Here is a 16,329-nt window from a genome sequence, read left to right as displayed (position 1 = left end):
TATGCAAGTGAGTCATAGCGTGCTGTATTTTAGAGGCTGTGGATTGATATGGGGGTGTTGGAAGGATGCAGAGATTATAAGGGGGTGGGGTAGTGGTAGGGGTTGGTTGTTTTATGCCAAGCCTTAACTTTGACTTTCTATTGTCTGAAGTGGAGGAGGCACTGAGCAGCTCCCACTGAAATGTCAGTCCTCCTGAGCACTCTTTACATTCAGAAGGACTAGGATACTGTCGGCAGTCCACCTGTCAGACTAGGCCCTACTGGAGCACAAACACACCAGCAACATAGATGGAGACAGGTACAGATGAAGAGAGAGAAAGAGAAAGAGGGAGAGTGTTGTAAAGATAGCTTTGTTGAGTCAGATAGACAAGGAAAGAGAGAATGGCTGAACAAAAGAGGAGGGAAAGAGAGTGTGTATGAGAAAGATGGAGATGAAGAGAAAGAGTCACCAAGAGAACAGGAAAATGTTTTGTTCCCCGGGCCCATGCAGCGGCAATAAGCAGCGGCAATAAGCAGTGGAGATAGAGTGAGATTAAAGAGCTAGATTTAATAAAACAGGTGATAGTGCATTCATAATTGAACATGCCATCATGTTATGGCTCCCAGTCCCTCCCTGCGAGCCTATCGCAGACTTTAATTATTCAACAGCTGCTTTAGATGCCAAATGAGACACATTAACGATATTGTTTCAACTCTGCCTCAGCCTTTCCTGCTGTTTCTTTAACTGCTTTGAAAGTGAGTATGTGACTGCGTGCGTGCGAGCGTGCGTACAGGCAGGAGTGGGTGCCAAGGTCCTTTCTGGAAAACTACAGATCAGCACAAACCACTGATTTCTCTATCATGGCACACTAACTACAGTGAGGCAAAAAAGTATTTGATCCCCTGCTGATTTTGTACGTTTGCCCACTGACAAAGAAATGATCAGTCTATAATTTTAATGGTAGGTTTATTTGAACAGTGAGAGACAGAATAACAACAAAAAATCCAGAAAAACGCATGTCAAGAATGTTATAAATTGATTTGCATTTTAATGAGGGATCAGAAAGATTTCTGGCTCCCAGGTGTCTTTTATACAGGTAACAAGCTGAGATTAGGAGCACACTCTTAAAGGGAGTGCTCCTAATCTCAGTTTGTTACCAGTATAAAAGACACCTGTCCACAGAAGCAATCAATCAATCAGATTCCAAACTCTCCACCATGGCCAAGACCAAAGAGCTCTCCAAGGATGTCAGGGACAAGATTGTAGACCTACACAAGCCTGGAATGGGCTACAAGACCATCGCCAAGCAGCTTGGTGAGAAGGTGACAACAGTTGGTGCAATTATTCGCAAATGGAAGAAACACAAAAGAACTGTCAATCTCCCTCGGCCTGGGACTCCATGCAAGATCTCACCTCGTGGAGTTGCAATGATCAAGAGAATGATGAGGAATCCGCCCAGAACTACACGGGAGGATCTTATCAATCATCTCAAGGCAGCTGGGACCATAGTCACCAAGAAAACAATTGGTAACACACTACGCCGTGCAAGACTGAAATCCTGCAGCGCTCGCAAGGTCCCCCTGCTCAAGAAAGCACATATACATGCCCGCACATATACATGCTCGTCTGAAGTTTGCCAATGAACATCTGAATGATTCAGAGGACAACTGCGTGAAAGTGTTGTGGTCAGATGAGACCAAAATGGAGCTCTTTGGCATCAACTCAACTCGCCGTGTTTGCAGGAGGAGGAATGCTGCCTATGACCCCAAGAACACCATCCCCACCGTCAAACATGGAGGTGGAAACATTATGCTTTGGGGGTGTTTTTCTGCTAAGGGGACAGGACAACTTCACCGCATCAAAGGGACGATGGACGGGGCCATGTACCGTCAAATCTTGGGTGAGAACCTCCTTCCCTCAGCCAGGGCATTGAAAATGGGTTGTGGATGGGTATTCCAGCATGACAATGACCCAAAACACAACAAAGGAGTGGCTCAAGAAGAAGCACATTAAGCTCCTGGAGTGGCCTAGCCAGTCTTCAGACCTTAATCCCATAGAAAATCTGTGGAGGGAGCTGAAGGTTCGAGTTGCCAAACGTCAGCCTCGAAACCTTAATGACTTGGAGAAGATCTGCAAAGAGGAGTGGGACAAAATCCCTCCTGAGATGTGTGCAAACCTGGTGGCCAACTACAACAAACGTCTGACCTCTGTGATTGCCAACAAGGATTTTGCCACCAAGTACTAAGTCATGTTTTGCAGAGGGGTCAAATACTTATTTCCCTCATTAAAATGCAAATCATTTTATAACATTTTTGACATGCGTTTTTCTGGATTTTTGGTTGTTATTCTGTCTCTCACTGTTCAAATAAACCTACCATTAAAATTATATAGACTGATAATTTCTTTGTCAGTGGGCAAACGTACAAAATCAGCAGGGGATCAAATACTTTTTTCCCTCACTGTATGAATGAACAAAGAACACACCTGTCAACTGTTTTTGATAATGCAGGGACGTACTGCACAGTACAGTCAGCCTGAAGAAGAGTAGGAATGACTGGGAAGCACAAAAGGAGAAGTGTTTCTTCTTGCAATCTCAATGACACATTTGGAGGATATTGAAAAGCCACTTGTGATTCCCCCAGCGTGCTCGTTAGCAGCAGGCGAGGACGTGTTAATGAACATGTGCTAATTTATCGCCGCTCATGTCCCCAGGAGGGCAGGCTATGGCTGAGACAGCAACCCAAGGTTCACTTCATTTATCTGTTTATGGTCTCTCCCCACTGGGCACAGATGCCAATTCAACGTCTATTAATTTCATTGAAATGACGTGGAAACAACATTGATTCAACCAGGATGTGCCCATTGGGTCATTGCACACACACATCAGTGAGAAGCACCACCGTATGGGTCCACTTTGACATTCTACTCCCCTCAGCAATTACTGCCAGCATGTCTGTCTGTCTGTGTGATATTTACCAATGCAATGAGAAGGGTGTCTTTGATTGCTGAGCAGTAAGAGCTGTATGAGCACAGAGGCGTAAAAGGATGAAATGCTGAAGGACCACACCAGGGTCTAAGATCAGCAAAGCAACTCACACTCAGAAAGATTCAGCCTTGGTTAACACTCAGAGAGTGCATCTCTCTGGGACAGATGGACAGTACAGAGGGAAGGAAGGTCACAGGGGCAGGTGTGCCCACATCTCTGACTGTATTAATGTGTGGCTTGTGTCACAGCAGTGCAGAGAGAAAGAGAGACAAATAACGGTTGGTCTAAGCCAAGAGAGAGCGAGAGAGAGAGAGAGAGAGAGAAGAGAGAGAGAGACGACAGACAGACAGACAGACAGACAGACAGACAGACAGACAGACAGACAGACAGACAGACAGACAGACAGACAGACAGACAGACAGACAGACAGACAGACAGACAGACAGACAGACAGACAGACAGACATTCCTACTCTTCAGGGTTTGTGTGTGTGTGTGCTTACATGTGTGTGTGTGTGTGTGTTTGTGTGTGCAAGTACTTAAAGGTCTAATGCAGCCATTTTATTTATATATCACATACTTTCTGGCTAAGAATTACAACTAGCTCTCACAGTATCACGTCAGAATTAGAAGTTCATCCATGTTTCTCAAACGTCAAATTTCAAATTTGTTTTAAATGCTGAATGTAAAAGTGTTTAAGGTTAAGTTTAGGCATTACGTCCACATTTTTAAGGATAGTGCTACGTTTAGGCATTAACTCTGAATGGTTAAGGTTTGGGTTAAGGTTTGGTTTAAGGTAATGGTTAAGGTTTGGGATAAGGTTTGGGTTAAGGTTTAGGTTAAGGTTTGGGTTAAGGTAAGGGATAAGGTTTGGGTTAAGGTTTGGGTTAAGGTTTGGGTTAAGGTTTGGGTTTGGGTTAAGGTTTGGGTTAAGGTTTGGGTTAAGGTTTTGGATAAGGTTTGGGTTAAGGTTTGGGATAAGGTTTGGGTTAAGGTTTGGGTTAAGGTTTGGGTTAAGGTTTGGGATATGGTTTGGGATAAAGTTTGGGTTATGGTTTGGGATAGGCTTAAAACAAAAATCTCAAAGCAACTTTCTATCGCTGGATTGGAATTTTGTAATCAGAGGCAGATGCTTATGGCCAAACATACAGCCTTGCTCTTCTACATCCCCCTGTCCTTGGAAGTCTGCAGTACTTGTGTTTGAAAGACTTCAGCCACCCTCGAGCAGTGCTCTGTAATGAAGGGAGATGTTAGTGAGCTGTCACCCCCTGAACACTGTCACCCCCATGACACAGCCCAGCGCTCCACACACTACTGCCTGTCACTCTGATGAATCTAACAAAGACTTGCTAGTGCTCCCTCACAAGCATGCACACACACGCACACACATACAGGAGCGTCATGCACCCATTACTTTAGAGGAGGCAAGAAGTACGTGAGAATGGAGGGGGGGTCATACAGCTTTTTCCTGCAATCTAGCTTTGTTACCAAACCACCTTATACTACCCACCACTGCGACCTGTATGCTCTAGTCGGCTGGCCCTCGCTAGATATTCATCGCCAGACCCACTGGCTCCAGGTCATCTTTAAGTCTATGCTAGGTAAAGCTCCGCCTTATCTCAGCTCACTGGTCACAATAACAACACCCACCCGTAGCACTCACTCCAGCAGGTATATCTCACTGGTCATCCCCAAAGCCAACACCTCATTTGGCTGCCTTTCCTTCCAATTCTCTGCTGCCAGTGACTGGAACGAATTGCAAACATTGCTGAAGCTGGAGACTTATATTTCCCTCACCAACTTTAAACATAAGCTAACTGAGCAGCTAACCGATCGCTGCAGCTGTATGTAGTCCATCTGTAAATAGCCCACCCAATCTACCAACCTCATCCCCATACTGTTTTTATTTACTTTTCTGCTCTTGCACACCAGTATCTCTACTTGCACATCATCATCTGCTCGTTTATCACTCCAGTGTTAATCTGCTAAATTGTAATTCTTCGCTACTATGGCCTATTTATTGCCTTACCTCCTCACGCCATTTGCACACACAGTATATAGACTTTCTTTTTTTCTACTGTATTATTGACTTGTTTATTGTGTTATTGGCTTGTTTATTGTTTATTCCATGTTATTCCATGTGTAACTCTGTGTTGTTGTTTGTGTCGCACTGCTTTGCTTTATCTTGGCCAGGTCGCAGTTGTAAATGAGAACTTGTTCTCAACTAGCCTACCTGGTTAAATAAAGGTGAAATATATATATTTTTTTAAAATAATCATTATGCCTAATTCTATAATATAATATCTACATTTTTCTTTACCAGGGATGTATTTGAGAATACACTATTGCACAGAGCTGGTAAAACTATTTCTGAAAAATGTATTCAAATAAATTCTAAATAAATGTTATTTAATTTTGGTGAAGAAGCACGCCCCGTGCATTGACTGTGGCTCAGTTGGTAGAGCATGGTGTGTGCAACGCCAGGGTTGTGGGTTTGATTCCCACGGGGGGCCAGTACAAAAATGCATGAAATGAAATGCATGAATTCACTGCTGTAAGTCGCTCTGGATAAGAGCGTCTGCTAAATGACTAAAATGTAAATGTAAAATGACTCAATCGCTGTGGCTATGAGCAGTAGCGGGTAACTATACCTCACAGTGATCTGGTTCAGACCCCGATAGTCAATACATAGGTGCAGACCTCCCTCCTTCTTCTTCACAAAAAAGAAACTCGAGGAGGCGGGTGAAGTGGAGGACCGAATGTACCCCTGACGCAGGGATTCGGAGACATATGTTTCCATAGCCTCCGTCTCCGCCTGTGAGAGGGGATACACGTGACTTCTGGGAAGTGCAGCATCTACCAGGAGATTTATTGCACAATCGCCCTGTCGAAGGGGTGGTAATTGAGTCGCCTTCTTTTTGGAGAAGGCGAGAGCCAAATCGGCATATTCAGGGGGAATGCGCATGGTGGAGACCTGGTCTGGACTCTCCACCGTAGTAGCACCAACAGAAACCCCTAAACACCTCCCGAGCACTCTCACGACCACCCTGTGAGAGCCATCTGTGGCCAAGAAACAGTGGGGTTATGACAAGCTAACCAGGGTAGGCCTAGCACCACGGGAAACGCAGGAGAGTCAATAAGGAAAATACTAATTCTCTCCTTGTGACCCCCCTGCATCACCACGCCCAGAGGAGCGGTGACCTCCCTAATCAACCTTGACCCTAATGGTCGACTATCTAAGGCGTGAACAGGAAGGGCACAGCCTCGGGAACAATGGGGATCCCTAAACTATGGGCGAGTGCTCTATCAATAAAATTCCCAGCCACGCCTGAATCGGCGAGCGCCTTATGCTGGGAATGCGGGGAAAACTCAGGGAAAGTGACATACACAAACATATGTGCTACAGAGGATTCTGGGTGAGAATGGTGCCGGCTCACCTGGGGTGACGCCAGAGCGCCCTGCCTGCTGCCTCGATACCTAGAGGAACCAACCCGTCACCGACCGGCAGTGTGACCTCTGTGGCCACAGATGGTGCACAAGCTGGAACCCCCTCCGGTCTCCCTGCGCACCGCCCCTCTCAGCTCCATGGGTATCGGAGAGGGGGTGCGTGGGGATGGAACCAACAAACCCCGATCTCAACATCCGCGGGTAGCCAGCAGGTTGTCCAGCTGGATGGACAGGTCCACCAGCTGGTCGAACGTGAGGGTGGTGTCTCTGCAGGCCAACTCCCGACGGACTTCCTCGCGCAGACTGCAGCGATACTGCTCAATCAGGGCCCTGTCGTTCCATCCCGCGCTGGCAGCCAGGGTCCAAAACTCCAAGGCGAACTCCTGTGCGCTCCTCATCCCCTGCCCCAGATGGAAGAGGCGCTCATCCGCCGCTCTACCCTCGGGCGGGTGGTCGAAGACTGCCCGGAAGCGGCGGGTGAACTCCTCAAATTGGTCCAACGCCGCATTTCCCTCTCTCCACATGGCGTTGGCCCACTCCAGGGCTTTCCCGGGGAGGTACGAGATGAGGGCGGACACCCTCTCACGGCCCGAAGGAGCCGGGTGGACGGTTGCCAGGTACAAGTCCAGTTGTAATAGGAACCCCTGGCAGTTCGCAGTCGTCCCATCGTATTCCTGGGGCAGGGAGAGGCGAATCCCACTGGGACCAGGAAAAGGAGGAGTGCTTAGTGGAGACCCCGTTTGTGCTGGTGGAGGTGATGGGAGAACTACCTGTCTCTCCCAGCGGTCCATTGTCTGGACAACGCGGTCCATGGCAGTGCCAAGATGGTGGAGCATTGCTGCGTGCTCCCGGACGCGCTCCTCCACCCCTATACCCGGGGTACCTGCTCCTGCTGACTCCATAGGTTTGGTCCAGAATTCTGTAACAAGGTGCGTACTGGTGGCAGAGAAGTCAGGCGCAGGAGAAGGAAAACTGATTTACAACGGTGTCGTTTAATAAACATGAAAACCACCATAAACAGAACAATCAATGAATGGGTCAAACAAAACCCGGTATCCACCAGCATAACGTACACAAGCACTACAAGAAACAATCCCGGACAAGGACATGGGGGGAACAGAGGGTTAAATACACAACATGGAATTGATGGAATTGAAACCAGGTGTGAGGGAAGACAAAACCAATGGAAAATGAAAGGTGGATCGACGATGGGTAGAAGGCCGGTGACATCGACCGCCGAACGCCGCCCGAACTAGGAGAGGGACCAACTTCGGCGGAAGTCGTGACACCGAAAGGTCGCTGGTTTGAATCTCCGAGCCGGCATGGTGGAAATATCTGCTTGTCTGCCCATGAGCAAGGCAGTTAAGCAACAAAAACTGCTCTCTGGGCACTGGTGACGTGGACCTTGGTTAAGGCAGCCCCCAGCACATCTCTGATTCAGAAGGGTTGGGTTAAACGCAGAACACACATTTCGGTTGAATGCGTTCAATTGTGCTACTGACTAGGTATCCGATTTCCCAATACAATGAAATGCCTAATAGCAATAAAGCTCTTGTCGCAAACAGTACAATGATATTAAGCTATAGGTATTTACATTAGGCTGTAGCCTACAAATAGCTATACCATGTAGTCGTAGTCTATAGGCCTACTGCAAATGATTGTTGTTCGTTTCTGAACTGGCCGAATGGGTAGAGCTATCCTTCAGCACCACAAGCTGGTTCAACTTCTTTAACATCATTGCGTGGTACTGGCATTGTCCTTTCATTACCACAAACTACTCTCCAATCGCTGAAAATCTCATCAAGATCTGTTACCTAGTCCTTCCTACTCATAATTTTATTATTTCAAATAAAAGATTGTCACTTCTCACCATGTTGCTTGTTTAGTAAAGTTAGATCAAAGCTGAATCAATGTCTGGCAAGATCAATTCATTTGCATGTTACATAACAGAACGGAATACATTACCATAGCATAGTAGGCCTACTGTTACTGTGACACCACAAACACCTTTAAGGATGGTTAGCTGAAGCTGAATAGTCTTTTTTTTTTAAATCACATGCGCTAAAACTCAACAGAGCACACCTCTAGGCAGGAAATATGCTTTGATTGAAACAAAATACAAGAAAGGCTAGTAGTTTGTTAACACCATCTGTTCTAATTGGCTCACACAACAGTCATTCAAGAATATCTAAATGTCCATTAAAGGGATTGAGAACAATCAAATGATTGTCATGGAGAAGCAGTTTGGACGTTTCACTACTAAAACAAGAATAATTGTCATTCGCAATTGACAGTGATGATGGCCTATTTGCCTATTTTTAAATGAGGTAGCCTATGCCTAACCTGGTGTTTGAGGGTGTTAAAAATAGAACATTTTCTTGAGATAATATGTGTGGGCCTAGGCAGACGTTGCAATTGGAGAATGCATTTTATGCACATTCTATAATGATATGCTATTCAATTGGTTACATCTGTCGGTACAAACTTTGATTGACGTCATAAAAAAACAGCACTGCTCTTTACCTGTTCAATTGTCATTTTAATCAGGGTGTCATTCTAACTGTTGTAAATCACACATCTCAATATACTGCACTAACATGCCTACCCACTGGGCACAGGCATCAGTTCAACATCTAATTTTGATGTGAATTTGGTTTAGTTAACAACTAATGCCGAAATTCCTTTACATTGATGACTTTTTGCAAATCCTATCTGTTTTCCACATTGATTCAACATCACCACATATACTTCTTTTGTGGGGGAGAACGGAGAACAATCAGATCAAACTGACTCAGTGGCTGGAAGTATTGGACGTGAGGAGGACTCTTTGCATAGAGGTTAAATAGTATATGTCAAACTGGAGAAACATTCAGAGGACATTTCTTCTCACTGCATGGGCCTCTGTCTTTTTATCTGTTTCTCTCTATCTCTCTCTCTCTCTCTCTCTCTCTCTTTGCCTGTCTTTCTGTCTCTCCGTTTCTCTCTCTCTCTCTCTGCCTGTCTTTCTGTCTCTCCGTTTCTCTCTCTCTCTCTCTGCCTGTCTTTCTGTCTCTCTGTCTCTCTATTTTCTCTCTCTCTCTCTCTCTCTCTCTCTCTCTCTCTCTCTCTCTCTCTCTCTGCCTGTCTTTCTGTCTCTCTGTTTCTCTCTCTCTCTTTCTCTCTCTCTGCCTGTCTTTCTTTCTCTCTGTCTCTCTGTTTCTCTCTCTCTCTGCCTGTCTTTCTGTCTCTCTGTTTCTCTATGTTTCTCTCTATCTGCCTGTCTTTTTGTCTCTCTGTCTCTCTGTTTATTTCTCTATCTCTCTCTCTCTGCATGTCTTTCTCTCTCTTTCTCTCTCTCTCTGCCTGTCTTTCTGTCTTTCTCTCTCTCTCTCCTGCTCTGTCATAAGCACTCATTCACTAGTTGGGTTATCATGCACAGATCTGACAATACACAAAGCAAATGTGTATGTGCGTGCATGTGTGTGTGCATATATGCATACATCCATTCGTGTGAATGCACAAACAACTGATATGTGTCACACTCACAGAAATGAATGTATCCCCCTGCTGGCGGTGTTGGGAACTAAACACTGTCTGTCACAGCACATTTAGACCGGGGAGTTGGTTTAGTGGTGGCTGCTGTGTGTCTTCAGTGCCATTCCCTGGAAAGAAGGGGACCAACCCACATGATGATTAATAAAGAGATAATGACTGTGATTTGTCACACAGTTTACGATGCCGCCTGCATGCCAGCCGACAAGCCTGCCCCAGTTGACCTTCCCTGCAGCTTTTTTTAGGAATCCCAAACAAACAAACAAACTCTAGAGTCAAAAGAAACAGCGACCCAAAACCAACATGTAAAAACATCCACCTGAGCTTTGGTGGTTGGTGTTTGGTGCTCTGCACTAGAACAAGGCGCTTCACACTGCATCCACCTCTCAGCTGTTGTTATTCTTTGTGTCAACAGCAGGCCAAACAACACAAGAGGAGTACGTCCCAAATGGCACCCCATTCTCTTTATAGTGCACTACTTTTGGTAATATTTGATATCTATACATATTATATCTACCTCCTATGCGACTCATGATAAGACTATGCAATTAATATGTTAACAAAGTCTACTGCAGCAGGCTAAATCAGGGTCACACACTGTTTCTTGGTAGTCTTAAACAAATCTACTTTGAAACTAAAGTATACACCTCACACACATGGTTATGGGCTTAAAAAAAGACACCTGTAGTATGTCAAATACAGATTAGAAATGTATTAAATTGTTTAGTTTGCATCCCAATACTACACTTTATTTACACCACAGAATAATGAAACATTAAAAAAAAGTTTGACATAGAAACACCACATTTTCGGCTTTTAATTAAAACATTTATTTTTTATTAATAATTCAATTATTAAAAATATGAATAACATTCCAACCATGAGGCCACTACGTAATTTGACTGCAGGAAAGGGCTACATGAATTATCTGACTCCATAAAGATGATTTAGAAATATACAAGAGACGATAGTTGAGTTTTGGTAATAGGCCATCAAGGTCTGAGCATGGAATTCTAAATACAAATAGATTTAAAATCATTGTAAAATTAATGGATTCACATACACGACAGAGAGATACGTCATTACAACACTGCATATAGACAGAATATGACATTTGAAATGTCTTTATTCTGTTGGAACTTTTGTGAGTGTAATGTTTACTGTACATTTTTTGTTTATTTCTCTTTTGTTTATTATCTATTTCACTTGCTTTGGCAATGTAAACATATGTTTCCCATGCCATTAAAGCCCCTTAAATTGAAATTGAAATTGAATTGAAATTGAATTGAGACAGAAAGAGAGAAAGATAGACAGAGAGCACAGTTACATGCACACAATAACACGATTCTCGTGGATAGTCAGATTAATATAATAGTTCATTTAAAACTTTTACATGCTTTGCAAGAAGAACAATTTCCCTAATAATCCTGTTTACACATCTGAAGTCAGGCTACCTGATGGGAGTTAAATAAACTCAACAATCTAAACAAACGTTCTACCACGGTGACCATGTCATTTTTGAGAAGCCTGTTTGATTCTGTGTTCGGACAGTTTGTATATGAAAATTGTTTCACACTTTGAGTTTTTTCAAACTCACCACTCGCCCATAAGAGGGAGGCTTGTGTTACCGGTGTTGGCACAAATACACCCTGGAATGTTGATTAAGCTGTTTACATGTCCTAATAATTCTAAAGATTGATCAGAAAACCAGGTGTAGATATAATCTGTAGGGGCGGCGCAGAATAGAATTTACCATGTCTCTCCTCAGGTTATAGCTGAGGACACACACACACACCACAAAAATGAATTACACAGCAACAAATCATAACTTTGAAGTCATGTATCATATAAGCCCTAATTAAACTGCCAAGGTAGGCAGCACGTACAACGTATCATTACACTGAATAACAAAAAGTCATCCAACTCTATACAGTACCCCATTTTGAGTTGAGTGTAATTTCACTGAATATTCAACTGATGCTAAATGTTAACCTATTCAAATCCAACCCCTTAATACTAGCTCCACTCTAGATTTGATTGCAGTTGCATTTCTTATGAATCATAATTATGCTGAATGGATGTGAATAATGAATCAGGCCACAGCTCTCCCACGGTAAGTAGTAGTGAACAATTAGACTACCTCAGGAAGGCTGATGGCCAATCTGTAGCCATAGTGTCTAGACTAGCCAAACTCTACGATTTTCTGAATTGTTTGAAGTACTCTATTGAGGCGGTGTAAATAATACATGTACCCATGACTGTACCCACTCTACCCAGTACCCACTAGACAGTAATAAAGTCTATGTAATTTGCTTCATGTGTATCTCCTCTCTCTCTTTCTCTCTCCCTCTGTGTGTTTGCAGACAGCTTGGCGGCTCCTGTCAATGTGACCATCAAGGCTCTGAAGGCCAACTCTGCCGTGGTGACATGGGACATCCCCGAGGGGGACCCCGTCATCGGCTTCGCCATCACACAGCAGGTGAGAGAGAGCGCAACGTGGAGGAGGATACACTCACACACACCACACACACAAACACACTCAAACACACACACACTCGCCAACAGGAGATTAATTAGTACCTGTCACCAATCGTTACCCACCATGTCTCCGCGGCGTCCCCGGCCAGCTGCTTGTTTTGCAGAACCGTTGTGTCACAGGACGTTATGTTGTCGGGACGATCCTGCCAGAGCGCCTGTCTCCTCGACGACGGCAGTGGATGATGACAGCTATGTAAAGAGGGAAAAACAATATTATTTATCCTGGCACACACAGTCCCTGCACAGCACACATCTTTGCTTTGCACATCTCTGAACACACACTCTGTAGTTCAGCATAGTAATGCAGATGGACCGGTGTGTGGTCAATATGACAGTCAGTGTAGATAACTTGGCCAATGAGACAGCAAAGTGTAGGTTAGGATTAGAGCAGGGGGGTCAAACATGAGCAAGATCCGACCCGCATGAGCAAGATCCGACCCGCAAGGGAACAAACTCAATATCCTTTAAAATGACTAAAACCAAATTGAAACTGTTTAGAAATGATAATAAAAGTTTCCTGAGTGTAACAACTGTCTTCAAAAATGGACCATGGCGCAGCGGGTATGTGGATACTCATATTTTAATTCCAAAAAAAGGAGTAAAGCATCCACCGGACAACAACAATACAGGAACAGTCTTGCAGGCACACAAAACGCAATGCAAGAACAAACAACTACCCACAACCCCAAAGAAAAACACACACTCCTATATAGGACTCCCAATCAAAGGCAACTCAACACACCTGCCTTCAATTGGGAGTCCCAATCACCAACACAACCATTCACACACACAAAACCCCTGCCACATCCTGACCAAAACTAACACCATTACGCCCTCTGCTGGTCAGGACGTGACACTGAGTGTGTTCAGCTAGCTAATGTTCACCGAAATTAAAGCTAGACAATCAGGGAGCACTGAAAATTCCATAAACGATGGATAGAGATAAATATTGCTTGCAAATTTTGATGGCGAGGAAATGTAACCAATTTTGAGTTTGGCCCTCCGGATGTCGTTGAAGACTAAATGCAGCCCCCGGGGCAAAATTTGATTGACACCCCTGGGTTAGAGGATAAAGACTAGGAGACACTTAATGATGTTTTGACCTTTATATTTGACAACCAAAATGTGACAGAAGTGAAATAGTACAAAAGAGAGTAGTTGATCCAATCATTGAGCAGTAGGCCTGAGTAAAGCTGTTCCCATGGGTTATTTTAAACAAACATGACAAATCCATATTGGACACACACTTTACTAAGAAGTAGTGGTATTCGATGCAGGCAAAGATCAGGGCTTAACCTTTGAAATGGAGTCAATGGTTCGGCTCCATTCTAGCCCATCAGGCAGATGATTTCCTGGTCCCAGAAGCCCAACTGAGAGCCCTGGTCCCGCCCATCTCCTGACTGCTGCTCCCTCTCTCCACTCCTCCACATACAGCTCCTCTCTACACAGTCTATTTCTGTCTACTATTACTGTACAGTACCTGCATACTTCTACTACTACGACTTATTTTTGTTGTTTCTTGCCGTCTTTTCAAAATATAACTTATTTTTTTATATACTTTAAAAAAAATATTATTATTTATTTAATGTCCTTTTCTATAACTGTTCTGTACTTTGTCATGTATTTGTATGTTTTATGTGGGCCCCAGGAAGAGTAGCTGCTGCATGTGCAGTAGCTAATAGTGATCCTAATAAACTAAACTAAACTAAACTTATTGGGAGTGAGTGTGTGATATCTGTGAGAAGTTCACTACGATGCAATGTTGTGTGTGAGACTTCTCTTCAACATCAGTGGATATGTTTGTGTTACACTGCTCGCTAAACGCCCCTCTGTGATGATGTGCCAACAGAAAAAGGATGTGCGCATGCTACGCTTCATCCAGGAAGTGAACACCACCACCCGCTCCTGTGCATTATGGGACTTGGCGGAGGAGACCGACTACATTGTGCACGTGCAGTCCATCAGCATGAGTGGGCCCATGAGTCCACACAGCGAACCCCTGCGCTTCCGCACGCCAAAGGACGCCGAGACACAGGCCTCCAAGAGTAAAGGTAAACATCTCAACCAACTCAACAAGCAAATACACACAGTACCTAAGGTAAAAACTAAGTCTAAAGTACTTCTCTGGGTTCCTGTACCTTATTGTACAGTGCCAAAAAAGAACAGGAAAACGCTGTGCACAGCAGTGCCTCCACATACCATGTCTAGAGTTCAGCTTGCAGTTGGACTCTTTGCAACTCATGACAGATTCCCTAAAGGCTAATTAAAGTCAATAGGGACGCAAAGTGTGAAATTAAGTTCCACAACAGAATGCTCTTAAACATCAAGCACTCTTACCCTTCAGGGTGCTCTTCATGATGTATTGATGTGTCTATCCCAACTGCCCACAGGCCCTGCCTTGTGCTGGCACCCCTTACCTCACCCCCCTCGCCGCCTCGCTCCTTCACTCACTACTCACCCCCCTCGCCGCCTCGCTCCTTCACACACTACTCACCCCCCTCGCCGCCTCGCTCCTTCACTCATTACTCACCCCCCTTGCCGCCTCGCTCCTTCACTCACTACTCACCCCCCTCGCCGCCTCGCTCCTTCACTCACTACTCACCCCCCTCGCCGCCTCGCTCCTTCACTCATTACTCACCACCCTCGCCGCCTCGCTCCTTCACACTCTCCTCCTCACTTTTTCACTCACTCCTCAACCCCCTCACCACCTCGCTCCTTCACTCACTTCTCACTCACACTCACAGGAAGCAGAGAGGCAAGGACAGCAAGGGGCTTGTGATTCTGGGAACACTTCTCAGTCACGGGCATAGGCTGTTTGCACACACGGCTGTAGGCACGCACACATGCACACACGCGCACACACACACTAACACACATACACTTCTCGCATGTAACTTAGTAGGGACATTCTCATGATTCTCAGCTAGGAGAAACTAGCAGAAAATGCTACAAACAGCTCCATCACATTGACGTCCAGTCCCCAGGGGCCCCAACCTTCCCAGAGCTGCATCCATATAGGTGAATGAGATGAGACGAGACCCTGTGCAGTGAAAGTGGTGGTAGTGTGTGAGCGATGGCTGGGCTGAGATGAGATGGATCTGGCTGAGGCTGCGTGTTTTGTGCGTGTCTCTGAGAAGTGTTTGTTTCTCTGTGTAAAGCCAGGCAGCCACCTTGACAAATGACTGTAGTGTTGAGGTGTGTGGCGGATGAATCAGAATTAGTTGGGTAACATAGATAATTAAGATGTTTTATTTGCATAATATGCTTATGTGAGATACTTGTCATTAGAATGTATCCCTTTGGATAATGAATGTTGGCAGTTGCACTTTTCCCTTAGCTGGGGCTCAGTCACTTGGGGCCCAGAGAGGGGAGAGGTCAGGCTTGTCTTTCACATATCTCTGGTGCTATGCAGAATATCAGGAAGCGAGGAGGACAGAATGGAACATTGTCTACATATGTGTGTGTGTCTTACTGAGGATGGTCCTCTATGAGATAGCACTGACAGAGGAGCTTTACGATGTCTTTGGGTAATAAAGCCTAAAGAGCATTCCAGATAACATGGAGCTAATGGTTCTGTTCTATACCGTACCAGGGAGAGACGGGTCAAGTTTGGAGGAGGAGGACCAGACACTGGTCTATACAATGAAAACTGTTGACACAGCAGTTGTTGTCTGCTATGTTTTATAGATATCGTTCATACAAAACTTAACCTTGTGACCCATTCTATGTATCTGTGGTTCGTCATGTACGTTGAGAGGGGTGTATCTTGGCTATAAAAGATCTTTGTACTTTTGTGTAGACACTTTTCAATGGTTCATTAGAGATAGCGCATCATTGAAAGTCAAGGGC

General features: G+C 44.8%; 1 protein-coding gene across 1 annotated transcript in view; it reads left to right on the top strand.

Moving 5' to 3' along the window:
• Positions 1 to 16,329, top strand: part of LOC106580093 (fibronectin type III domain-containing protein 5b-like) — a 46,667-nt gene that overhangs the window by 15,474 nt on the left and 14,864 nt on the right. The window contains exons 2-3 of the mRNA XM_082971481.1: positions 12,306 to 12,421; positions 14,330 to 14,531. Of these exons, the coding sequence (XP_082827607.1) occupies positions 12,306 to 12,421; positions 14,330 to 14,531 (318 nt within the window). The remainder of the gene's footprint in view (positions 1 to 12,305; positions 12,422 to 14,329; positions 14,532 to 16,329) is intronic.

This window comes from Salmo salar, chromosome 01 (genome assembly GCF_965601325.2).
Source record: "Salmo salar chromosome 01, fSalSal1, whole genome shotgun sequence".
In the NCBI taxonomy this organism is placed as follows: Eukaryota; Metazoa; Chordata; class Actinopteri; order Salmoniformes; family Salmonidae; genus Salmo; species Salmo salar.
Note: the sequence above shows the minus strand (reverse complement) of the source record. Positions and strands in the feature narration are given on the sequence as shown.